The sequence below is a fragment of the Oncorhynchus mykiss genome, chromosome 8 (assembly GCF_013265735.2).
Source record: "Oncorhynchus mykiss isolate Arlee chromosome 8, USDA_OmykA_1.1, whole genome shotgun sequence".
In the NCBI taxonomy this organism is placed as follows: domain Eukaryota; kingdom Metazoa; phylum Chordata; class Actinopteri; order Salmoniformes; family Salmonidae; genus Oncorhynchus; species Oncorhynchus mykiss.
The window spans coordinates 56,399,518-56,424,920 of record NC_048572.1 but is presented as its reverse complement, the minus strand read 5'-3'; the positions used below and the strand labels follow the sequence as shown (position 1 = coordinate 56,424,920).

Sequence of the window (25,403 nt, the reverse complement as noted above, 5' to 3'; positions counted from 1 at the left end):
GCTGTGCTCTTGTCTATTACACTAGTAGTTAGGTCACCGTCTGATGTCGAGGATGTCCCTGGGTTTTAGGTTGGCAATCTCAGATATACAAAATCATCTCCGAAGGTCAAGTCATTCTGACACTAGCCTGAGTCCCAAAAATCGGTTAGTATGGCAATGCCATCTCCTATGTCATTGTCCTGCCAAAACAGCACAAACAGATTTGGGACTCAGGCTAGTGTCCGTATTACTTGACCTTCGGAGATTATTGGTTATTATGAGGTATAAGAACACCCAGCAGTGGGTTCTCGGTGGTCTCAGCTTAGATATAACTAGAGACATCCTGTATGGAAGACTTCATGAAACAAAGTTTATTGATACAAAATAACCAAAACAATAGAAGAAAATGTCTATATTGGGACAAATGGCAATAAATACAACAGTGGATGGGGTCTACATACAGACAGGAGCATTATGGCACAACGAATCATTGAGATATGAAAAACATTTAAAAAATACCTAAGAAGTTTGGTCATGTGACAGAAACTAACATTTGAGATGATCTTCTGAGAGAGTCTCAAGATCGGCAGCGAAAGTACAAAAACAGAGAACTACAAAAACATTGCAGTGCTTTCAAGTCAAACTGGGACATGACGGCCATGAGCATCTTAACTAAAACCATCCATCTTTTTCTCCTGCCAACCTTCTCTAAAATATGATTGCTGTATATTCAGAATGGATAGAACATAAGTCTCTTAGCAAAACTTACCACAGAGCAGAAGACTTGTGGATCAGATTTGAAGGAGATGAAAGACACATAAGATATAGTATATTGAAAACAAAGAGGAAAGGAGGGAGCAGGTAAACATGATGTGTAGTGAATGCCAGTGATGGAATGTTTCTCACAGAACTCCCTAGTTGAGTTTCTGAACCGTGAGAACTACAAAACCCATAAAACATTGAAAGAACTTGCCGCATTCTATACATTATTACGATTGGCCGGAAAATATTGACATTCTAACGAGTTTAAAAGGAATGCTAGATTGATAAGCCAACATTTCACTTTTAGGGAAAAAAAAACATGTTTAAAAAAAAAACATAGCAAAGATGGTAAAAGTCTTGCTCTGTTAACAAAATCGCTCCCTCACACTTACTTTACATTACAGTGGCTTTATACCAGAGTAACACATTTGCATCAGTTTAAACAACTTCATAAGTGGTACCACAAAAATTGTATCAAACTATATATAGGCCTATGGTTCTTATGATCCGTCAAGGTACTTGGACATGCAACTACCCTCCAGATTCCGGTAGAAGGCCACTATAAACGTTACATATTCCCAGACACACCGTGTTACACTTGGAACTACTGCTACACAGGGTGACATTTTGACTACGCAAAAAAGCAATGCAGTTGTCCAAACAAGCGCTACTTTTTTGCAAAGCCAAAATGGGGCCCACAGAGGGGAACATGGTCCCCTATTACCCCATATAGAGCAATTACACATGCGACACGGTCAGTCTAATAGTTGATGCCCTGGTCCTCGTCATAGTGCCCACTGTACTGCTGTTGGTACCCGCCCCTGTACTCTTCCTCGTCGTCATGCTGATACTGGTACTCCACCTGGTAGTCGCTGTCACTAATCTCCGATCCATTGGTGCCTGTTCCCAGGCTCCCGTTGCCGTGGCTACCGGCGTGGTTGCCGAGGGTGACGGGCGAGGTGGGCTCTGTGGGGGAGGCGCAGTACTTGGGGTCGTAAATCTGCCTGCCCAGGCCATAGCTGCTCATGCCCTTCTGGGACGCCACCTTGTTGGTGCCCATCTGCAGGGAGATGGTGGAGCTGTCTGCAGGCTGTCCCGCCGACTTCTGGTCGTAGATGTCGCGGCGGGTACCTGGAGCCGACATGCCAGCCTGGGGGAAGAGGAGGTCAGGTTGGCGGTGGAGCGGTTGGTAGTATGTGTGTGTATGTGACCGATAGTGTGTGTGCGTGAGGGAGAAAGAAAAAGAGCGCGTGCGCGTACACCTGACCACAGTAACCTTTAGTCGGTAGAGGTCTCGCCCTGTTACAAGATTACTGCTAATTGCTTCCAGGGATTACAGTGGATAGGAATCCATTGAAGCATAAGAAACACAGCATACACATCAAAGACGACATTCTTACCTGGCTGGCGCCCTTGTTGGTTCCCATCTGCAGGCTGATGGTAGTCTGGTCGTAGGGCTTGTCTGTCTGTGACTTTGGGTCATATAAGTGTCTCCTGGTCCCATACGCTGTCATACCAGACTGGCTGGCACATTTATTTGTTCCCATCTACCCAGGACAGAAACAGCTTTCAGACAAGGCTCCATCCATAAGTCATAATGTCCTCTAATCAAATCTCTACTATATCTGGCCATTTTTATTGACGACAAATTAATTTCCGAGTATGACTGGGATCCATTATTAGTATAACATATTTTTAAAAAGTGGGAAAATACAAACATGTCTACTGCTATAATATCATTATTTAGTGAAAAACAAAACAGATGAGATCCATTTAAAGCATTATCTCTGTTGTCATTGCTATTGTGTGTGCACGACTCACCTGCAGTCCAATCACACATTGTCCAGCCTTAATTTTGTCCTCGTCGAAATGGCGCGTCCTCTTGTCTGCAAACTTCACACCGATGTCACAGTTGGAGTTTGAGCCTTTGGTTTTCGCCTGTTGCATGTTATGAGACACAGAAACAAAAGTCAGTGATGCTTTCAGTTTTACATGACCATGTTTCTACTCACTATTTCCAACTGTACTGTAAGCCTACATAGTGCTGCATGGGTATGTCAAACAAATAACATTTTATGTCACATGCGCCAATACAACAGGAATGTTACCATGTATCAAACTATGTTACCTTATCATGAAATGCTTACTTACAAGCCCAACCAATTCGTAACTAACATATCGCCCTAACAGATCCACAGATGATGCAATCTCTATTGCACTCCACACTGCCCTTTCCCACCTGGACAAAAGGAACACCTATGTGAGAATGCTATTCATTGACTACAGCTCAGCGTTCAACACCATAGTGCCCTCAAAGCTCGTCAACAAGCTAAGGACTGGCCGCCCCCAGGTGGTGAGGGTAGGTAACAACACATCTGCCATGCTAATCCTCAACACAAGGGCCCCTCAGGGGTGTGTGGTCAGTCCCCTCCTGTACTCCCTGTTCATTCATGACTGCACGGCTAGGCACGACTCCACCGCCATCATTAAGTTTGCTGATGACGCAACAGTGGTAGGCCTGATCACCGACAAGACAGCCTATAGGGAGGAGGTCAGAGACCTGGCCATGTGGTGCCAGGACAACAACCTCTCCCTTAACGTGATTAAGACAAAGGAGATGATTGTGGACTACAGGAAAAAGAGGACTGAGCACGCCCCCATTCTCATCGACGGGGCTGCAGTGGAGCATGATGAGCGTCAAGTTCCTTGGTGTCCACATCACCAACAAACTATCATGGTCCAAACACACCAAGACAGTCGTGAAGAGGGCACGACAAAACCTATTCCTCCTCAGGAGACTGAAAAGATTTGGCATGGGTCCTCAGATCCTCAAAAGGTTCTGCACAGCAAGCGGTACTGGAGCACCAAATCTAGGTCCATGAGGCTTCTAAACAGCTTCTACCCCCAAGCCATAAGACTCTTGAACATCTAGTCAAATGGCTACCCAGAATATTTGCATCCCCCCCCCCCCCTCCCCTCCCCTCCCTCTACTACACCGCTGCTACTCTCTGTTATCATCTATGCATTGTCACTTTAATAACTCTACCTACATGTACATATTATCTCAACTAACCGGTGCCCCCGCACATTGACTCTGTACCAGTACCCCCCTGTGTACAGTCTCGCTATTTTACTGCTGCTCTTTAATACCTTGTTACTTTTATTTCTTATTCTTGCTCAAAATTATTTTAACCTGCATTGTTGGTTAGGGCCTCGTTAGTAAGCATTTCACTGTAAAGATCTACGTACACCTGTTGTTTTCGAGGCATGTGACTAATAAAACTGGATTGATTTAGATTTTTTTTTTTAAATAAGAAAATATGCAATAAAAAAAAAAGTTTAAAAAGTAACAAAAAAACGAGGCTACAGTATATATAGGGGGTACCGGTACCGTAGGTTAGTTGAGGTAATATGTACATGTAGGTAGGGGTAAAGTGACCTTGCAAAGATAATAAACAGCGAGTAGCAGCAGCAGCGTAAAAAAAGGGGTCATGGCAAAGAGTCCGGGTAGCCATTTGTGCATTTCAATAAAAAATGTAAAAACCCCAATGTTTTTCCGATCCAGGGTTTCAACACCAATAAAAACAATGTTTTCCTCTTTTCTGTATCTTCATTAATCGTAATCCACTCCTATGACACACTCTTTCTGTGTGTTTGGCACTGGGTAATAACGACGTCAGGAACAACTCAGGGTTCTACACTCACCCCGGTCTAATTGAGAACCTACCATGCCAGCCAGGGACAGCAGTGTGCTCTGGACCTGGGTCATGTTCCCATTCTCAAACAGGTCATTGGCTTCAAAGATGTCATTGGGACAAAGGCCAAACTTCAGAATGGCTCGGATGAAATTCCCCAGATTTTCCAGCTAGAACAGAACAAAAAAAATCTGACTCCGGTTCATTCTAGATATTTAGTCTCGTATAATTAAAAGCATATTTCTCTGAAATACTGTAGCAGCTTTACAGTATACATCAAAATATCAAATTGTATTTTGTCTCACGTACCTTGTGCCAGTTGAGTTTGGAGTGGTTGGTTTTCTTAATGGAACCAGGCTGCAGTTTGTTAATCAGCCTGAAGCGGAAGAAAACAGTCCATCTCTTACAATTTGATATGAACATAAACAAAATTGGTCAACTAGAGCAATGGAAAATAACAATACACAATTCCGAGTGGTAGTGAAAAGAATGATGGAGCGATTAAGACCACAGCTAATCCTCTGTAGGCCTTTTCAACACCTGATCACTGTTATGGCAACAATATAACATCCTGTATTAAGTTGAGTGATCATCTATCGTGGAATGTGACTACGTATTCCCCTACATCCTCATAGCTGACTGAGCTAAAGGCCGGTGAAGTCTAAATGGTTCAGTAGCCTGAACAGGGGAAAAACACCCTTCCAAAACATGTTGGGGGGGGGGGGGGGATAATACAAATGAAGACTACTGATTGGAAGAATGGTATTTGTGCATATTGTACCAATGTGTAAAATACCTAAAACAGCAGCATACAAACCCTGTTGGTGAGTGGGTAAATCTAAACACACTTTTTTCTATAGACAGAAAACTTACTCGCAGAGGATGACCCCGTCCTTGAGGCCCTTCTGGAAGTTCTCTCCAATGGGCATGCCCGTCACCTCCTCGATCCAGAACCGGAGTTCCTCCTCCTTCTGCAGGTCATACTTCCCTGCGATCTGAGGAGACAAAACACTGTTAACTCCACCCAGTCTTCATTCAACAGTTGTTCAAAATCAAACCCTGTCCCCCTAAACACTGGTTGGGATCTGACTTGTTTGGATAGGTAGGCTATAAAACATCAATACCACTTAGCTTAGAAAAGGGCAAGGTTGAGCAATTACCAGAAACATCCGATCCTGCAAGCAAACACAATCCAAAACACTAACCAACCGAGCCACACACTTAAGGTATCTTGTAATTTGAAACAATTATAACCACAATGCAAGCCTAAACCCAGACTACTTTGCATTGCAAACTCAGTAACCTCTTTGTATATTTATGTATGTGTTGGCCACAGGGAGTGAGACAGAGGGAAAGTTATAATAGCCAGACAGAGGCAGTTTGCTGTTATGAGATTCAAACCGTGTTTATGTTCAGTGCAATGCCGCAACAGATTTCTTAGTGAGTAGCACGCCCACTCAATAGTTAGAACTCATGGTCATTGGGCCCAGGCGCTCCACTCCCTGGGAAAGATACAGTCTGTTAAAGGGGAGGCTTGCACAATAATTCAGAGGGCTTTTAGCCCAATCTACTGTAAATACAGAACATCTGAGGAAGCAATACGCAATAAAACATAGAGAGAAATCACATATTTTGTGAAGACACTTGAGGTAGCACTTCAGTCCTCACAGCAGAAGGCCAAAGCTTTTCAAGTGAAGCCATCACATTTGTCCTAAAAAAAAAAAAGGTGGTGCCGACAATGCCGCAAGGTCAGCTTTTCGGGAAAACACTCTCCTCGCCCACGTCTCGGCTGTGTGTTTTCCCCGAAGCCCGCTGCTAGGAGAAGTAAGACACAGGAAATTACATGGATTGCTGCCCCGCGCCTGAACCCTGGCTTCAGGGGGATTGCTCCACAGGTTCTTAAGACCAGACGGACACTGTTTCTTTACCCAATGGCTTGATTGAAGGAGAGATAGAAGGGGAAGGAGAGAGACAGACAAAGAGAGAGACACACACACACAGAAAGTTAAAATATCAGAGCGACAACTTTATCTGGCGTAGTAGACGGAGAGATTAGAGGGATACTGCGGTCATTCATCTTAAATAGCTATCCTTGGCTGCTTGTTTGAAGCCCAGGGCTTCCAACTGCATTCAGGGCCTGCACGTACATGTATCAACCATCTCAGAGCTGATCTAGAATCAGACCCCATGTATTCATTATTATCGAGAAGGCTAAACTGAACGTAGATCAGAACTCCTACTCTGAGACGTTTAATGCATATGGTCCCCCCTGGCCATAACATTATTAATCGTGATCTAAATGACAAAACTGATCCTAGATCAGCACTCCCCCTAGGAGACGGCTCCAGGGCTAATTACATGACTAAGGGGAAACTGCGTGACAATATGGCCAAAACTTTTTTATTTTTTTTATCTCAGATTGTTCTGGCAATTCTCACAAAAACTTCACTGGGAGGAAGGATGTTAAACATTTGCATCACAAACCATTTGAGGAAATCATGATGAAAGTGGCCATTTTAAACCTATACAACATGTGCACCTATAGCGTGCTCTTAAATATGAAGATTATCTATATTCTAAAAAGTACCTTTTTGATTTAGCCTATTTGTTTGAAACAATATACTCTTCAAACATAACATTTCCAGCGTGGGCTCTCTGCTACTTTTGAAGAAATGATCCGTTTTATATACACTACCGTTCAAAAAGTTTGGGGTCACTTAGAAATGTCCTTGTTTTCCATGAAAACACACATGAAATTACTTGCAAAATGAATAGGAAATATAGTCAAGACGTTGACAAGGTTAAAAATTCAGCAAATAAAAGAAGTCCTCTCACTGTCAACTTTGTTTATTTTCAGCAAACTTAACATGTGTAAATATTTGTATGAACATAACAAGATTCAACAACTGAGACAAACTGAACAAGTTCCACAGACATGTGACTAACAGAAATGGAATAATGTGTCCCTGAACAAAGGGGGGGTCAAAAGTAACAGTCAGTATCTGGTGTGGCCACCTGCGGCATTAAGTACTGCAGTGCTTTTTCTCTTCATGTACTGCACCAGATTTACCAGTTCTTGCTGTGAGATGCTACCCCACTCTTCCACCAAGGCACCTGCAAGTTCCCAGACATTTCTCGGGGGAATGGCCCTAGCCCTCACCCTCCGATCCAACAGGCCCTTGACCTGATCAATAGGATTGAGATCCGGGCTCTTCGCTGGCCATGGTAGAACACGGACATTCCTGTCTTACAGGAAATCACACACAGAACGAGCAGTATGGCTGGTAGCATTGTCATGTTGGAGGGTCATGTCAGGATGAGCCTGCAGGAAGTGTCCCACAAGAGGGAGGAGGATGTCTTCCCAGTAACGCACAGCGTTGAGATTGCCTGCAATGACAAGCTCAGTCCGATGATGCTGTGACACACCGCCCCAGACCATGACGGACCTCCACCTCGATCCCGCTCCAGAGTAAAAGCCTCGGTGTAATGCTCAAACCATCGACGATAAACGTGAATCCGACAATCACCGCTGGCGAGACAAAACCTTGACTCGTCAGTGAAGAGCACTTTTTGCCAGTCCTGTCTGGTCCAGCGACAGTGGGTTTGTGCATATAGGTAGCGTTGTGATGTCTGGTGAGGACCTGCCTTACAACAGGCCTGCAAGAGGAGGACCGAGCACACCCCCATTCTCATTGACGGGGCTGTAGTGGAGCAGGTTGAGAGCTTCAAGTTCCTTGGTGTCCACATCAACAACAAACTAGAATGGTCCAAACAGCAAGACAGTCGTGAAGAGGGCACAACAAAGCCCATTCCCCCTCAGGAAACTAAAAAGATTTGCCATGGGCCTTGAGACCCTCAAAAGGTTCTACAGCTGCAACATCGAGAGCATCCTGACGGGTTGCATCACTACCTGGTACGGCAAATGCTCAGCCTCTGACCGCAAGGTACTACAGAGGGTAGTGCGTATGGCCCAGTACATCACTGGGGCTAAGCTGCCTGCCTCCCAGGACCTCTAAAAATTGTCAAAGACCCCAGCCACAGACTGTTCGCTCTACTACCGCATGGCAAGTGGTACCGGAGTGCCAAGTCTAAAACAAAAAGGCTTCTCAACAGTTTTTACCCCCAAGCCATAAGACTCCTGAACAGATAATCAAATGGCTACCCAGACTATTTGCATTGTGTCCCCCCCCCCACCCCTCTGTTTACACTGCTGCTACTCTCTGTTTATCATATATGCATAGTGACTTTAACTATACATTCATGTACATTCTACCTCAATTGGGCCGACTAACCAATGCTCCCGCACATTGGCTAACCGGGCTATCTGCATTGTGTCCCACCCACCAACCCCTCTTTTACACTACGGCTACTCTCGGTTCATCATATATGCAGTCTCTTTAACCATATCTACATTTACATACTACCTCAATCAGCCTGACTAACCGGTGTCTGTATGTAGCCTCGCTACTGTATATAGCCTGTCTTTTTACTGTTGTTTTATTTCTTTACCTACCTATTGTTCACCTAATACCTTTTTGTTGCACTATTGATTAGAGCCTATAAGTAAGCATTTCACTGAATACAACCTGTTGTATTCGGCGCACGTGACAAACTTTGATTTGAGGTGGAGTCGAGCACTCCTCCAGCATCTTTCACCTTTTCTGCTTCTCACGAATGTTCTTCTTTGTGATCTGAACACTTAAGATTTGTCTGTCCATAACACTTTTTTCCAATCTTCCTCTGTCCAGTGTGTGTTATTTTGCCCATCTTAATCTTTCCTTTTTATTGGCCAGTCTGAGATATGGCTTTTTCTTTGCAACTCTGCCTAGAAGGCCAGCATCCCGGAGTCACCTCTTCACTGTTGACGTTGAGACTGGTGTTTTGCGGGTACTATTTAATGAAGCGGCAAGTTGAGGACTTGTGAGGCATCTGTTTCTTAAACTTGACACTAATTTACTTGTCCTCTTGCTCAATTGTGCACCGAGGCAGTTTGCGCTGTTCTGTGAAGGGAGTAGTACACAGTGTTTTACGAGATCTTCAGTTTCTTGGTAATTTCTCCCATGGAATAGCCTTCATTTCCCAGAACAAGAATAGACTGACGAGTTTCAGAAGGTCGGTCTTTGTTTCTGGCCATTTTGAGCCTGTAATCGAACCCACAAAATGCTGATGCTCCAGATACTCAACTAGTCTAAAGAAGGACCGTTTTATTGCTTCTTTCATCAGCATAACAGTTTTCAGCTGTGCTAACATAATTGCAAAATGATTTTCTAATGATCAATTAGCTAATCCAAGTTCATAATTTTAAAAGGCTAACGCAACATGCCATTGGAACACGAGTGATGGTTGCTGATAATGGGCCTCTGTACGCCTATGTAGATATTCCCTTTTAAAAAAAATCAAACGTTTACAGCTACAATAGTCATTTACAACATTAGCAATGTCTACACTGTATTTCTGACCAATTTGATGTTATTTTAAAACTGGACAACATTTTTGCTTTTCTTTCAAAAACAAGGACATTTCTAAGTGACCCCAAACTTTTGAACGGTGGTGTATATAGAAATTGACATTATAGGTCCTTAACCAATCACAGCCCTCCTGCAGGGTCGTACATTCAGCAGGTCACCAGCAGAGAGGTTCCTTTGAATCCAGTTTCCCCATTAACTGTGTTGGCGGTGCTCATAAAATGTATCATAACTTCGAAAGCAGCAGAGAGTCCACTCTGGACATGTGATGTATTTGTACAGTAGATTGTTTTAAACAATGCCTAAAAATGAACTAAATCCAAAAGGGTACTTGAGATATTCATATGTATAGTTAAGGTTTAAATTAATGTGTAAAATTGTTTTTCAGAATATATACTGGGTGTAGAAAACATTAGGAACACCTGTTCTTTCCATGACAGACTCACCAGGTGTATACAGGTGAAAGCTGTGATCCCTTATAGATGTCACTTGTTAAATCCACTTCAAATCAGTGTAGATGAAGAGGAGGAGACAGGTTAAAGAAAGATTTTTAAGCCTCGAGACATGGATTGTGGATATGTGCCACTCAGCGGGTGAAAGGGCAAGACAAAAGATTTAAGTGCCTTTGAACGGGGTATGGTAGCAGGTGCCAGGCGCACCGGTTTGAGTGTCAAGAACTGCAACGCTGCTGGGTTTATCACACTCAACAATTTCCCGTGTAACAAGAATGGTCCACCACCCAAAGGACATCCAGCCAACTTGACTCAACTGTGGGAGGCATTGGAGTCAACAGGGGCCAGCATCCTTGTGGAAAGCTTTCGACACCTTGTTGAGTCCATGTCCCAACGAATTGAGGCTCTTCTGAGGGCAAAGGGGGGGGTGCAACACAATATTAGGAAGGTGTTCCTAATGTTTTGTACACTCAGTAGATATACTTCATATTGAAGAGAACACTGAGTATAATGTGAGTATAATGACACCAAGGTGTTGTCTGTATCATGTATCATTGGGTCTAACCTGTATTGGTTAAAAAAAATATATACATAAATAAAAAGGGCCTAAAATGGCCACTTTCAAGTTATAATTTTTTGGGGTGTTTTACAAATGTAAAAAGCATACCAACATCCTTCCTCCCTATTAACTTTCTGTGAGAGAATTGCCAGAACAAATCAGAGATACCAAAATTGTAATCGCCCTAACGAGGTATTGTTTTTACTCTCCGGGATACAGGAACAACTCCCGCAGGTTATGGTACAGTAACTCTTATCCTACGAGGTCCAGAGCCTGTTGGTTTTCTGTTCTACTCGATAATTAATTGCACCCATCGGTCCCTGATTAGAGGGGAACAATGAAAACAATGTTCCAGACTTGAGTTTGAGGGCTGTAAGTGCATCCTTTTCCATTAGAGAGTGGTTACAGGTTCAATTTCAGCCAGGTACATTTTCCACTTCATATTAACTAGGCTACTTTTCATTTTTTTTGATTGCTACTCCGTCGAGCCCTCTCTCACTAGAATGAACAATGTGCATCTTCTAGCGATCTACTGATAGGCTAGGCGCCTGTCAGTCGTCACAAAGTGAGCAATGAGAGGGAAATGCTGCAGAGTATAAGATGCGAAGCGAGAGGTTTCACTCCCGCCAAATTAAACCCAATGCGTTTCTATGGGGTCATTTTGGACCCAAGATTGTCACCTGCCTTCGCGCCTTTGAGAGGACTCCCATTGTTAGGGTGGAGAAATTGGCATCTCGTCAATATATACAGATCTCTGGTTGCAGTAGTTTGACACATTTCATTTATTATTTTATTTCGCGTGTCTCATATAGCCAGCCACATGGTGCATGGTGGGCCTAGGCTACTTACTGTGTGTTGATTGACAACTGAACAGCAAGTGTTAACTAGTTTATGAAAAGATGTTGAACTGACTGAATAAAGTCGTTCTCCTATATCCCTTTGCCATTCATAAATCATGCAAAGTGGTTGTCCATGGTATCGCATAGGTTTTTATTTCCAAGGAAGTCGGGACCTGCCAGCTAGTGACGCTAAAGTGAATGACTCTCGTCTCATCAGCCTACCAAATCGCATCGGTGAGAGCCATTCATTTGGCTCCCTAATTTCCATAGGCTACTGGTAGGCCTAGTCTTTTTGGCGATTATCTGCAGATAAATTATTAAAAGACCCGATGAAGATGGTGAATCATCACTGCAGGAATAATTGGTAGTGGAGAGCCTCATTCTGCATTAAAACAGAATAACAATATAAAAAATATATATTGACCTTAGTAGAGAATCAAAAAAATATATATATATTATATTTGCCCAAGTTTATCATAAAGACATGGACAGAATGCATCAGTGATTTATATTTCCTGCAACTTTCTTTGATGGGAATGAAAACACTCCTCTGGTAGATGGAAAGGCTTGCCCAGAAACCATCTCATTTAAATGTTAACTACAAAGTTACCTACGCTTACCTGGCAGAATGATATCATGATTATTTTCATCAAGTGGGTATTTGTTTCGCAAACTCCACCATCACGTGCGCTACAAAAACACTGCTAAGCAGCCTCTTGCTAGGTGTGCAATTGAATTAAAAAGGGTAACTACACAAACTTTTACATTTCTCCGATTTTCCCAGACCTCAAAAGTTGTCCACTGATGTGGTTTAAGCATTGTTGTGGACTTAGAAAAACAACAAAATTGGATGTTCTATGAAAAACTAAGGGGGAAAAAAGGGAAAAGTAATACATAATTTGAAGAACAAACATAGTTGTGGCAATTCATATTTTGCAGTAAATAAGACTCATTTAAAGAGAAGACCGGTTAAATGTTTAAAAAAAAAGGTACAATGTTATCTTACTTAGAAAACAGTCCTGATCATTCACTCATTTGGATATATCTATTAACCCTTATTTAACTAGGCAAGTCAGTTAAGAACAAATTATTACTTATAATGACGACCAACCCCGGCCAAACCCTAACCCGGACGACGCTGGGCCAAATTGTGCGCCGCCCTATGGTACTCCCAATCACGGCCGGTTATAAGACAGCCTGGAATCGAACCAGGGTCTGTAGTGACACCTCTAGCACTGAGATGCAGTGCCTGACAACGCTGCGCCTAGACAATATCCAAAACAACAAACTGAATTCATATTTTCTTAGAAGTAATTAAAATGTATTTTTTACACAATACCACAACCATTTTTCCAATCTGAGGTAAACTCTATAAAGTATTCAATAATTGCAGATGGAATCAAGGTATTAGGATGTAACAGAGGCCACCAAAATAGAGCTCTTTCGGACAAAAATGTTGAACCCTGGCGGCGCCTGGCTGGCTACTTTTTCTATTTGGCTGGCTAGTCTATGTACTTGTGGAAAACACTGCTCTAAAAGATCAGTCTGGCACGCAAGGACAGATCTGACTGTCTCATATGGGGAAACCAGAGTTTCAGACTGTATGGTATAGTCATTGTATCTGGATATCAAGGAGAAAATCTGACTCACAAACCCTTATTCACTGAAGATTTCATGAACAGAGATTGTGAGCTATGGGCCACGCAATATCTTCAACAGTGAAGAGGCGACTCTGGGATGCTGGCCTTCTGGCAGAGTTGCAAAGAAAAAGCCATATCGCAGACTGGCCAATAATCTTTTATTTTTAAGATGGGCAACAAAGAAAACAGATACTGGACAGAGGAACTCTGCCTAGGCCAGCATCCCGGAGTAGCCTCTTCACTGTTGAGACGGGTGTTTTGCAGGTACTATTTAATGAAGCTGCCAGTTGAGGACTTGTGAGGTGTCTGTTTCTCAAACTAGACACTAATTTACTTGTCCCCTCACTCAGTTGTGCACCGGGGCCTCCCACTCCTCTTTCTAATCTGGTTAGAGACAGCGCTGTTCTGTGAAGAGAGTAGTACACAGCGTTGTACGAGATCTTCAGTTTCTTGGCAATTTCTCACATGGAATAGCCTACATTTCTCAGAACAAGAATAGACGGACGAGTTTCAGAAGAAAGGTCTTTGTTTCTGGCCATTTTGAGCTGGTAATCGAACCCATAAATGTTGATGGTCCAGATACTCAACTAGTCTAAAGGCCAGTTTTATTGCTTCTTTAATTAGCACAACAGTTTTCAGCTGTGCTAACATAATTGCAAAAGGGTTTTCTAATGATAAATTAGCCTTTTAAAATGATAAACTTGGATTAGCTAACAACGTGCCATTGGAACACAGGAGTAATGGTTGCTGATAATGGGCCTTGTGTACGCCGATGTGGATATTCCATTAAAAAAAATAATAGAATAGTCATTTACAACATTATCAATGTCTACACTGTATTTCTGATCAATTTGATGTTATTTTAAATGGACCATTTTCTGTGCTTTTCTTTCAAAAACAAGGATATTTCTAAGTGACAAACTTTTGAACGGTTGTGTACATATTACCTCGACTAACCTGTACCCCAGCACATTGACTCGGTACCCTTGTATATAGCCTTGTTTTTGTTATTTTATTATGTTATTTTTTCTCCTTTCGTTTATTTTGCTAATTTTTCAGACTAAAAAAAATAAAAATAAACTGCACTGTTGGTTAAGTAAGCATTTCACAGTAAGGTCTACACCGGTTGTATTTGGTGCCTGTGACAAATTAAAATTGGATTTGAATCAGTCTGTTTATTCTAGCACTGCTGCTTGTCAGACTGAAGATACCACAATGTCAGAACAGAGCCTCGTCAAGTTCTGTGTCTGTCTGTGTTTATCAGGGAACAGCGGAGGTAGAGGTTCAAGAGAGATCCCACATCTGTAATTTATTAAACCCCCCCAGTCTGCACTTGGGTTACACACAAGGTTATCAATCCCCACACAATGCCTGCAGCTCTCTCTGCGTATGGTGAAAACAAGCAAACAACAGGTTTTCCAAAGGTTCAGAGCCATCTGTGATAGGCTTAATCCTACACACACAGACTAACCTCTGCTGAAAGCAATCATCAGTAGTCCTCCCTCAGCAAGAGAGGACTCAAACCCCACCAACCTCTCTCCCCCTTCACACAAAACACCACTTTTATCGTGTCTAACAGTTCATCACCCGCCATAATGTCAAATGAGAAATCTGTCAAGATTAAAAAGAGCTAACAACTTTCATTATCGCTCAAAGGCTCTGTGTAGGAAAGATGGCAGCCCTTCCTACAAAGACCAGCAGTCTTTAAAAAGGGCAAAGAGTCTTTAATGGGATTAAATGGAGGGGGAACGTTGATGCGATGTCCCAGAAATGCATTCATTTGACTCCTATCCCACACTGGGAGGGTCAGAGGTCAATGTGAGAGGTAGATAAAGGAAAAAGTTCGCTCGCAACCTTGTGTCACACCAAACAAGCTACGTTAGGCTAGCCGTTGCTATGAGACCCAGAAGACACAAGTCCCACACAGCGAGTCCCTTTAAAAACGTCCCATGGAGAGCTGAGAAGGGAGCGTGAACAGTCCCTGTTCGAGTCTAGAAAAATCACTCCTCATGGCCAAACAATAGCTTCAGTGTTCTTGATAGAGCAGAACTAGCTAGGCATTCATAGACGAAAGAGGGGGAGAAACACAGGACTAGCCAAAAAGACCTTGATTCATCTTTCTCTTTCTTAGACATGCAGAGAAAGAAACCCCCTCTTCTTATACTACCACTGCTGCCCACACAACTGGAAGTATTTTCTGATGAGTCTGGGGAATGGAGAGAACATCTGGCCTGAAAAAAGAATGAGAGCGTTGTATTGTAAATGGGCCGCTCCTTCAGGATACGACATTACGGTACTGTGAAAGTTAGCCTACGTTTGTGCGAAAATTACAGGCTTTGCCCTCCAAAACCTTAATGTATGCTCTTCCAAAACCCCAAACCTGTTTAAATATTGGTTATCCATTTATTGTAGAGGAAATGGCATTGAATGGAGCCTTGACAATAGAGACAGCTGGTGGTGTGTTAATAAATTATTAACCTTACGTGCCTCTGGGAAATGTTCAATGGAGTGGAATGATGCAGCGATTTTTTTCTGTGAGGAGTGTGAGGTGAGGTAGAAACAATTACACCATCTGTTTACGTTGCCCTAAGCCCATTGTCATAGTGCTGTTTGTTGACATACAGTAAGAACGTGTTAACAGAGACAAGTAAAGCTGGAAGGCGGACATTTTCCACATTGTGTGGACATTTTCCCCCATTTCCAATTCAAATCTGGCTCTATCCATCCTCACTTGTGAGCCATGACTCAAAATGTCACTGTTATCCTTAGGACACCTCCTCCTGACCTGATAATATAAAAATAACCAAAAAGGAAATAACTCCCGATATGTCAAAAACAGAAAGTGCTGCTGCTCCATCCTGTGTTCTTCCTGGGTTTGAAGGGTAATTATAGTGAGTGTTTACTTAACAGCACTCAGGAAGACTCCTTCCTGTTCTCCTTGAGATGTCAGCGTGGGGTTTAAAAGGCCACTCTGGGACATCCTCAACGGATGGAGGATGGCCAAGTTAGCACTTTAGAGGAGTGTCAACAAAATCATGACATTCCCTCCCAACAGCCATGTGTTGTGGTGGTAGAACTAATTAAATTACACACACACACACACACACACACTGGCCCCAGTTTGCTGAACTATATGAACATATTTTGCATTTACATTATATTATGTAAAACAGAACAAGTGGGGAGTATTCCTGAGAGTTAAATGCAAATATTTCTGGACTGATACACTTGAGCGTAATCTATTCAGCCCTCTTTCAAACAACTAACTGCCAAGCCAACACCACAAACATGTCTTTGTTCTGTGCGGCTGGACACGGGTTAACCCTAAATACTGTAGTCAGGGGAGCTATTTTAAGTCCTATGGATGAGGAGCACTGTGCACATGATGTTCACCACAGCCTTATCTCTTGTGCACAGGAGCGAAAAGTAGCTGTGGACACGTAAGCTGCAGGTACAATACAAGGGCAGTGTGTAAACGTTACTGAAGAGGTCAGCCAGAGTCATGGGAAAAGTTAAGGGAAAGGGGGCTTGAACTCATCCTTATTGCAAATGATGCAAGTGGTGTCCTCTTAGTGGGATTAACCAGTACGCGTTGAAAGTTGATGAGAAAGAACGTGTTTGGTTTCACGTTGGGGTATTCATGACACGAACATGTTTATACCGGTATAGCCCACTTCTACTGTGTCTCTACTGTAGGGTTGAAGGTTACAGGGGTATATGTAACATTAGATGAGATGTCCATGTGCCAACACTTTCAGCCTGGTTTTCATAGTTTAAAAAAATTGGTATTTTCTCTTGCTAGCACTTCCTAGCGGACTGGAGGTTTAAGTGTCCTGTCCTCGAGCTAGCACAGATGGTCAGACCATCCCAGCACCACTTTATTACAGTCCTTACTGTTAAGGGTTATGGCAAAAAAATAGGCACGCCTTACAGCGGTCTTACAGATGTCACAGCTTACAAAGTCCTCCAAGTATCTGTACTACTATAGAAAAAGCGATAACCACAACAGTTTCAGCCCTGTATCAGATTCATAACGTTTTGGATGGTGTCAGATAACACAACGCAGGAAGCCAGAACTTGAGGTATGACTGAAGACCAGGGAAAGGGTATTTTACAAAGTAGGCTAATTCACTTTAATTACTTTTGCAATTATTGGACAAAGCAACTTCCTTTGTGGTGTAGCGGTCCATTGTACTCCCCAGTGCATTGTAAGTATTAATAAATAGCACGTACAAGCATTTCCCATCTCTGTAAGTAAAATAAACATAGGACGGGATCAATACCATTTCAAGAAAGTCAATAATTACATTTCCTGAATCCACTGAGCTGAAAAGGAATCAGCCACAATCACCCAAGCCTGCTACACCAGCACAATGTCCTACATTGTTGCTGTCTGGCATACAGCCATACTTGTGAAGATGTTGTGTGGTGGTTTTTAACAATTAAAGTATCAAAGGCTGTGTAAGGTGATGTTGACAACCTGGTTACACACACCAAAGCTCCCACTGTGGTCTTGACATGATGGGAGCCTCCCATTGTGATCAGCTGTTTACTTCCTGGAACACATCCGAGTGCCAGCCTGCCAGGAGTTACCACGAAAACTATGACCAAGAACCCATGTGGAGGGCTCTACTAGGGCTTTAACTCTACTATTACAGTAGCTTCCTGGACTCAGATTTAGCATATTCCTGGACTAAAAAGCACTTTCAATGGAGAATACCCATTGAGCATGCTTAAGTCCAGGAGTAAGCTTAATCTGGGTCTGGGAAACTAGTCCAAAGAGGCCCAAAGGATTTGCCTAAAAGTGCCTTATGCAGATCTTCACTAGAAAGGAATATTAAAATGGCATGGTATAGGGGGGGGGGGGGGGGGGGGGGTTGTACTCCGCTTGACAGTTCAGAGACATTCATGGCACTTCCTATGGAACACAATCTCGCTTTTCTTTTCCACAAGCCGTCGCAGCAGACCACTGAAGGGCTGGCATTTCTCTGTCAGACTTCTAATAAAGCGTATCATCTGGCAGACCACATGGAAAATGTCTCAGCTCACACTGGAAGGAGGCGGGGATCGGGATGGAACCATTGCTTCGCATGGATGGAATGACCCACTTCGGACTCCATTTAGAAAGGGAGTGAAAGGACAAAAACCCACTGGAGAGGAGCTGTGGATATCGGTATAAAAAGACTAGTAAATATGTTGATAGCAGTTTTTTCAGACTATGTGGCTTGACCTGGAAAACTCTGGGCCCTAGATATACCGTAGCTATAACCAGGTCAACTTAGGTGATCAGGAAAAACTCCTGGCCCTAGTGAAGGGGGGGGGGGGGGGGGGGGGGTGATCCACCTCTTTATTTATTGTGTGGGACATACAGTACGTGTGGATCATAGACCTCTGGGCCATTTGGGATTCCCCCCAGGAGCAATGTGCTCAATTAAGCAGAAGCCAACAAAAAAAAAACACAGAGAATTTGGCAAGGGGCCCAGCCCATCATTCATCTATTCAACAGCTAAAAAGATTCATATTTAATTTGCATGCTATATTTCTGAACGGTTGATAGAAAGACATCTAGGGGACCCTTTAAAACAATAGTAGCAAATTGATTCCACGTGAGTCTGACAATGAAGGCGACACTGCAGTTTTACACTGTGTATAAAATTTAAAAAAAACTACAGTGAGGTCAGACAAGGAGAAAGCATTGTTGAGGCGGATGTAGTCTAGTAATACAGACTTCACTCAGCAGTATAGGGACCCTTACACAACCTGTATAGGGCTCCACCCTCTATGTTGGAGCAACAATGAGTTGTTGGCCTTGCCAATCATTCATGACGCTTTCATCCTTTCCTGTAGCAAAAAAAGATCACAAGGGAATATTGTACACACACACAATGTAGAATTGTTTTCATCCAGCATCACTGTAGCCCAAAATAAGTTGCACTTGTGAAAGGTCTGGGAAAAGTGGGTCAAGAATGGCAATACTTGACATACAGCCTATTTTTTTTTCCCAACGCAGTGTTCTTGCTGAGAAAATAACACATTTATGTTAAAGACATTAAATCACAGGAAATTTGTGTGGGGGTGGGTGGGGGTTCTGCACCCTGTAACCTGATAGACTATCCCTTTTGGGCCAAATTGTGCAACAAGACAAAGGGCACATTGATTAAGAAATTGAGCATAATTCATACTGATTTACGTGGCCATTTGCCAACACACACTTTCCACAATTAGAAAAAAAGTTCCAGGTCGTATAGAGAGGAAATGAATGCACCGACTTGATGCGAAGCAGTTTCACGGGGATCCATTTCATGTAAATAATAACTTTTCTCCCAAACACCTCTCATTTAATCACTTTGATAGGTAAAATGGTATAATCCTAATATTCACGCATGCTTACCTTGCTTCTCAATTCTGCAGTCAAACCGTACACTGGACCCTTGTTGAATTGAGTCATTTTCTTTGTTTTGCAAATGTAAAACAGTGTCAATAATTTGCAACAAAAAAAGTTGCGCCTTCTTCCACGTTTCCTCTGTCACAAAGTAGCAAGTTCCGTACAAGAGTTACAATTATGAAAATAAATCCGTAAACCTCTTTAATGTCCCGATTCTTCGGCGAGCAGATGGAAAGAGAACGGAATTGACCTTGCACAGAAAGTTCTGGTTCGCAGTAGATAGCTTGTCTTTCGACCGAAAAAAAAGAGAGACCTGCGGTAAGCCAATCAGAAGCCTTGATTTCCCCTGCACTCGCTCATGGATCGCAAGGAAGATAAAGAAACAAGGATGTTAAACACACGTTGTTCACAATAACAGATTCACAATTTGGTTGGTCAAGTATCCCCTGATTAGGCTATATGACTATTATTATTATTATTAGGCTACCATTCAATCCTTTTTTCCCATAAAATATCAATAGAATATAAAATGAATGACAAACAATACAAATCATTTATGAAGATATCTAATTGCATTATAGTAGGCTATCATGCAGCATATGCCTCTCTTCCAAGAGTCCTCCACCACAGGATGGTTTAGGGTAGTAATGCAAGAGTGACATAAATAATGGCTCCTTCCACAATGCATTGAGAAATGACAAGTTTTACACTAGACTGAGATCAGCTCTAAAAAACAGCCTCTAGTAAGTCTCTGTCTATACTATCTCTACTTAAGTTGGCTGAATGCAAACAAATCATTCCCCCCCTCCCTGCATCCCTCCCCCTCCCTCCATGTGTTTCCTGTCCCCTGAGCAGTGCCATCAAGGGACTCCAAGTGTCCATAAACAGGAAGACTGTCCACAATGGAAACTTGCTGCCAGAACTGCTCATCCTGAAAATAACACAAACAGAGCTACCCTCTGAAGAACTCCCCATGCGATTCCCACCGTGAGGCCTAGCTGGGTCTCAGTCTCTGCCTTTTCCTCTGAAACACTCAGGGTGGTCTAGGCCTAGTCTACTAGTCTGTCTCCACTCCTGAAATAGTTCTGGGTTAAATGTCTGAGAAAAAGTCATTTTACATTTTTTTCATGATGACAACCATACTGTTACTGTATATGCCTCATAGAAAGAGTCAAGTGCATGTTACTATTACTGTCGGATTGAGTGTAGGCTGTCTATGTCAAACATTTTCCTTCTGTACATGAAACATATTCATGCGTATGATTCTGGTGTTTTGGATGTTACTTAGGTGATGAGAAAAAAAGTAAGGGAGGGAATTGGTATTCACCTAGGTAGGTAACAGTTGCCACAAAAATGAAAAACAAACTGTGAATGGAAATTCAATTACCTTTTTCCAACGTGCACAAGCAGTGACTATACAGACTCCGCTGATCTGATTCAGCTCTTGTTCCAGTTTAACCTGTTACGTAATTATTACTGTGCATCATTTCTTGTTCACCAACAACTAATAAATGCCAACTTCACAATTACTGTAGGTAGTGTACTACTTACTGCATGCTTGATCCACAGTTCCCTGAAGCAATGACTGTTAGCCATTATGATTTTGCTTAGGAAGGGAGATAGCTAAGACTTTCAATTTATTGAAAACTATTGTACAAGGTAAGACAATTGCGTAGTGCAGAAGACATTTCTCATGGAAACTGGCAGTGGGCTTATTTCAGCACATTGCAATGCCAAGACATTTACTGTTAAGTCCATCAGTCATTTTTTCTCTCTCTCTACATCAGGTCCTGCCGGGAAATAGGCTACATGGCATGGAACTGTATTCCTGAGTGTTAAAAATGAGCAGAAACAGATATGTCTGTTTTCATGTTTTGTGTGTGTGTGTGTGTGTGTTTGTTAATCTATAGTGCTCTAACTAAAAAATTAGTAGAGCAGAGTACTGGCAACCAGCCATTGTCCATCAAATACTACCCAGTAAAATAAAACACAATTTCCCATTTTTCCCAGCATGAGAATAGCTCCCACTGTAGGAAAAGATAGTTGCCTGGCGACCCAAACTTCTTTCTCAGGCCAAATGCTATGCCATGCCCATAGATATTAGTTTCTTCTCCGCAATGAGGGGATTTGATTATCTGGACCATATTACACTCATGGGAGGAGTTTGCACCAGGGAAAAGTGATTGGATTTATTTTGGATTATAATTATTTTGGGGGGAACCGGGCTGCCTCCTGGGTGTAAGCCAGGTGCCCCATTCAAAGCCCACAGCGAAGTCGACTCTAGCCTAGGCTAGATTAACCACGTGGAGTAGTGTGAACGAATCTGTATTTACAATTGTGAAAGTGATTGCTTTTGATAAAAATGCTTTTTCTGCCTACCAATGAAAACTAGTTTTATGGAAAATATATGTTGTATGTTTCTGGACGATGCACCATGCTGCCTTGTTGACAACATGTCCGAGCAGCGCAGATTACTGTTCCATTTGAGAAGGGTGCTCCACCCTCACCGCTTTTGCCCGTTCACGTCACAGGCCACAGACCAGTGCACCATAGCTCAGATTAATAGAACTCCCTCCGTGAGTCTGGATTTGAATACTGGATCTGAATATTTCCCGATGATTTCTAGAATGCAAACACATTCTAACCGTTCTGATTTGTCCCAGAAACCGATGGGTTGGGCCAGAGCCACAACACAAGTGGGTAAAGCGGCATTCAAAAATTTGCCATTGGCTTTGATATTCTGATTGGTTAGAGATGATCCAATCACTGATGACTTTGTTTTGTACAACACCCATTATTTTGACGTCACTACAAACAACTTCAGCGATGGCAGTCTTAGACTGAAGTATGTTGTGAACATAGAGTAGCCAAATAATTCAGTTTGAGTCGTCAGGCAACAAAGATAGTACTCACCATGTCTGGGCCTCTTGGGATTAATGTACCGGTACTTGAAGTACTTATCTCATGATCTCATTCAAATGCCCTTGTATGGTCATCACATATCTGGGAGTGCCAAGTTTCCCTCTCCTATGCGGTGAGCCCGTCATCCCACTCATCCCAACTCCTACTGTCATGCATGATTTACTAGAAACCGAACAAGAAATCCGCCCAGATTCAGGACTAGATGTATTCAATGTGTTTAAAAGGCATTTTTTTTATCACCTATGTGGCCATTTGCCCCACACTTTTCAAAAGTTTCAGGTCGACTAGAGGAAAGAATAGATGTGAATTTCCCCTCCCCACCAACTTTCCCTCTCCATCGTGGTGACCCAACCATCCCACTCCTCCCAACTCTATTGTACACACTCCCCATCTGTGACTCTTGGCCCCCTCTGTCATGTATGGTTTCCTTCCAAACAAACATGGAGTTGGAGCCCTATTAGATATGGAGAATCTGACTCAAAAACACTCTATAGAATGGTGACTGAGGTCCTGTATCAGCAGATTACACTGAGATGTGGTGCTACACACTGCTAATGAGAACCCCTTTGTTGACCCTGACCTATGTAGAGTAGACATGCAGTAAAGCTCAGACAAATACTTTCCCCTTAGCCTAGACATCTGAGAGAGACAAAGAAAGAAAGAAAGAGAGAGAGCAAGAGACAGAGACAGAGAGAGCAAAAGACAGAGAGAGAGAGAGAGAGAGAGAGAGAGAGAGAGAGAGAGAGAGAGAGAGGAATGCTTCTTAATGAATCACAAGGATTAAAAGGCCCAGTCAAGTCTAATTCAATGTTAACATCTCACTGTTTACAATATATCTATACATGGCGACAATAACCTTTAAATAGGCAAGATAAGTCATAAAAGTTATGTCATTTCAATGGGGTAATTTCCTTGACTTTCACAATATACTTTTCATTCAGCCCTCTGTACCATGACCATTAAACATTTAAACATTTAAAAGGTTTGACAACCATTAAAAAGCATTGTGATTCATCTACACTTTCTAAACCTCTTTGCAAATCTTAGCTGAGGCATTCAGAGGTATTCGTTAAGTAGTTTGAGTAATTAGCTCTCATAATTTGTTACGGTGCGTGAATGAGGACCCAAAAGCGACTTAACGTAAACAGAGCTTCTTTAATAACAAAACAAACGTAGGCTCAGATGGACCGGCAGATTCCGACAGGACAGGACAAGGTTGCAGCAAACATGACGATAGTCTGGTTCAGGCATGAACAACACAAACAAGAATCCGACAAAGACAGAAACAAAAACAGAGAGAGATATAGAGGACTAATCAGAGGGAAAAAGGGAACAGGTGGGAAAAGGGGTGACGAGGTAGTTAGGAGGAGACAAGGAACAGCTGGGGGAAAGAGGGGGAGAAAAGGTAACCTAATAACGACCAGCAGAGGGAGACAGGGTGAAGGGAAAGGACAGAAACAAGACACAACATGACAGTACCCCCCCACTCACCAAGCGCCTCCTGGCGCACTCGAGGAGGAAACCTGGCGGCAACGGAGGAAATCCTCGATCAGCGCACGGTCCAGCACGTCCCGAGAGGGAACCCAACTCCTCTCCTCAGGACCGTACCCCTCCCAATCTACTAGGTACTGATGACCACGGCCCCGAGGACGCATGTCCAAAATCCTACGGGCCCTGTAGATGGGTGCGCCCTCGACAAGGATGGGGGGGGGGGGGGAAGACGAGCGGGGGCGCGAAGAACGGGCTTGATACAGGAGACATGGAAGACCGGGTGGACGCGACGAAGATATCGCGGAAGAAGAAGTCGAACTGCGACAGGATTAATGATCTGAGAAATACGGAACGGACCAATGAACCGCGGGGTCAACTTGCGAGAAGCGGTCTTAAGGGGAAGGTTCTGAGTGGAGAGCCAAACTCGCTGACCGCGACAATATCTAGGACTCTTAGTTCTACGCTTATTAGCAGCCCTCACAGTCTGCACCCTATAACGGCAAAGTGCAGACCTGACCCTCTTCCAGGTGCGCTCGCAACGTTGGACAAAAGCCTGAGCGGAGGGAACGCTGGACTCGGCGAACTGAGATGAGAACAGCGGAGGCTGGTACCCGAGGCTACTCTGAAAAGGAGATAGCCCGGTCGCAGACGAAGGAAGCGAGTTGTGGGCGTATTCTGCCCAGGGGAGCTGTTCTGACCAAGACGCAGGGTTGCGAAAAGAAAGACTGCGTAAGATGCGACCAATAGTCTGATTGGCCCGTTCTGCTTGACCGTTAGACTGGGGGTGAAAGCCGGAAGAGAGACTGACGGAAGCCCCAATCAAACGGCAAAACTCCCTCCAAAATTGAGACGTGAATTGCGGACCTCTGTCCGAAACGACGTCTGACGGAAGGCCATGAATTCTGAAAACATTCTCGATGATGATCTGTGCCGTCTCTTTAGCAGAAGGAAGCTTAGCAAGGGGAATAAAATGAGCCGCCTTAGAGAACCTGTCGACAACCGTAAGAATAACAGTCTTCCCCGCTGACGAAGGCAGTCCGGTGACAAAATCTAAGGCGATGTGAGACCACGGTCGAGAGGGAATGGGAAGCGGCCTGAGACGGCCGGCAGGAGGGGAGTTACCGGACTTAGTCTGCGCGCAGACCGAACAAGCAGCCACGAAGCGACGCGTGTCATGCTCCCGGGTGGGCCACCAAAAACGCTGCCGAATGGAA

General features: G+C 43.2%; 1 protein-coding gene across 1 annotated transcript; it reads right to left on the bottom strand.

Moving 5' to 3' along the window:
* Window positions 1–327: 327 nt before the first annotated feature.
* Window positions 328–20,137, bottom strand: LOC110530187 (calponin-3). The gene is made up of 7 exons (XM_036985743.1): window positions 19,783–20,137; window positions 5,310–5,431; window positions 4,746–4,812; window positions 4,469–4,606; window positions 2,563–2,679; window positions 2,142–2,288; window positions 328–1,891 (listed from the first exon to the last, which is right to left on the bottom strand). Exons 1-7 carry the CDS (start codon window positions 19,837–19,839, stop codon window positions 1,502–1,504), a joined length of 1,038 nt encoding a protein of 345 aa, XP_036841638.1. The 5' UTR covers window positions 19,840–20,137; the 3' UTR covers window positions 328–1,501.
* Between the last annotated feature and the right edge of the window lie 5,266 nt (window positions 20,138–25,403).

Coding starts and splice junctions, on each gene's coding strand:
- LOC110530187 (XM_036985743.1), bottom strand. CDS start 19,839: ATGACTCAATTCAACAAGGGTCCAGTGTACGGTTTGACTGCAGAATTG. Junction 4,813..5,309: donor GACGGGGTCATCCTCTGCGA/GTAAGTTTTCTG, acceptor CTTCCGCTTCAG/GCTGATTAACAAACTGCAGC. Junction 2,680..4,468: donor TGCTGTCCCTGGCTGGCATG/GTAGGTTCTCAA, acceptor AACATGCAACAG/GCGAAAACCAAAGGCTCAAA.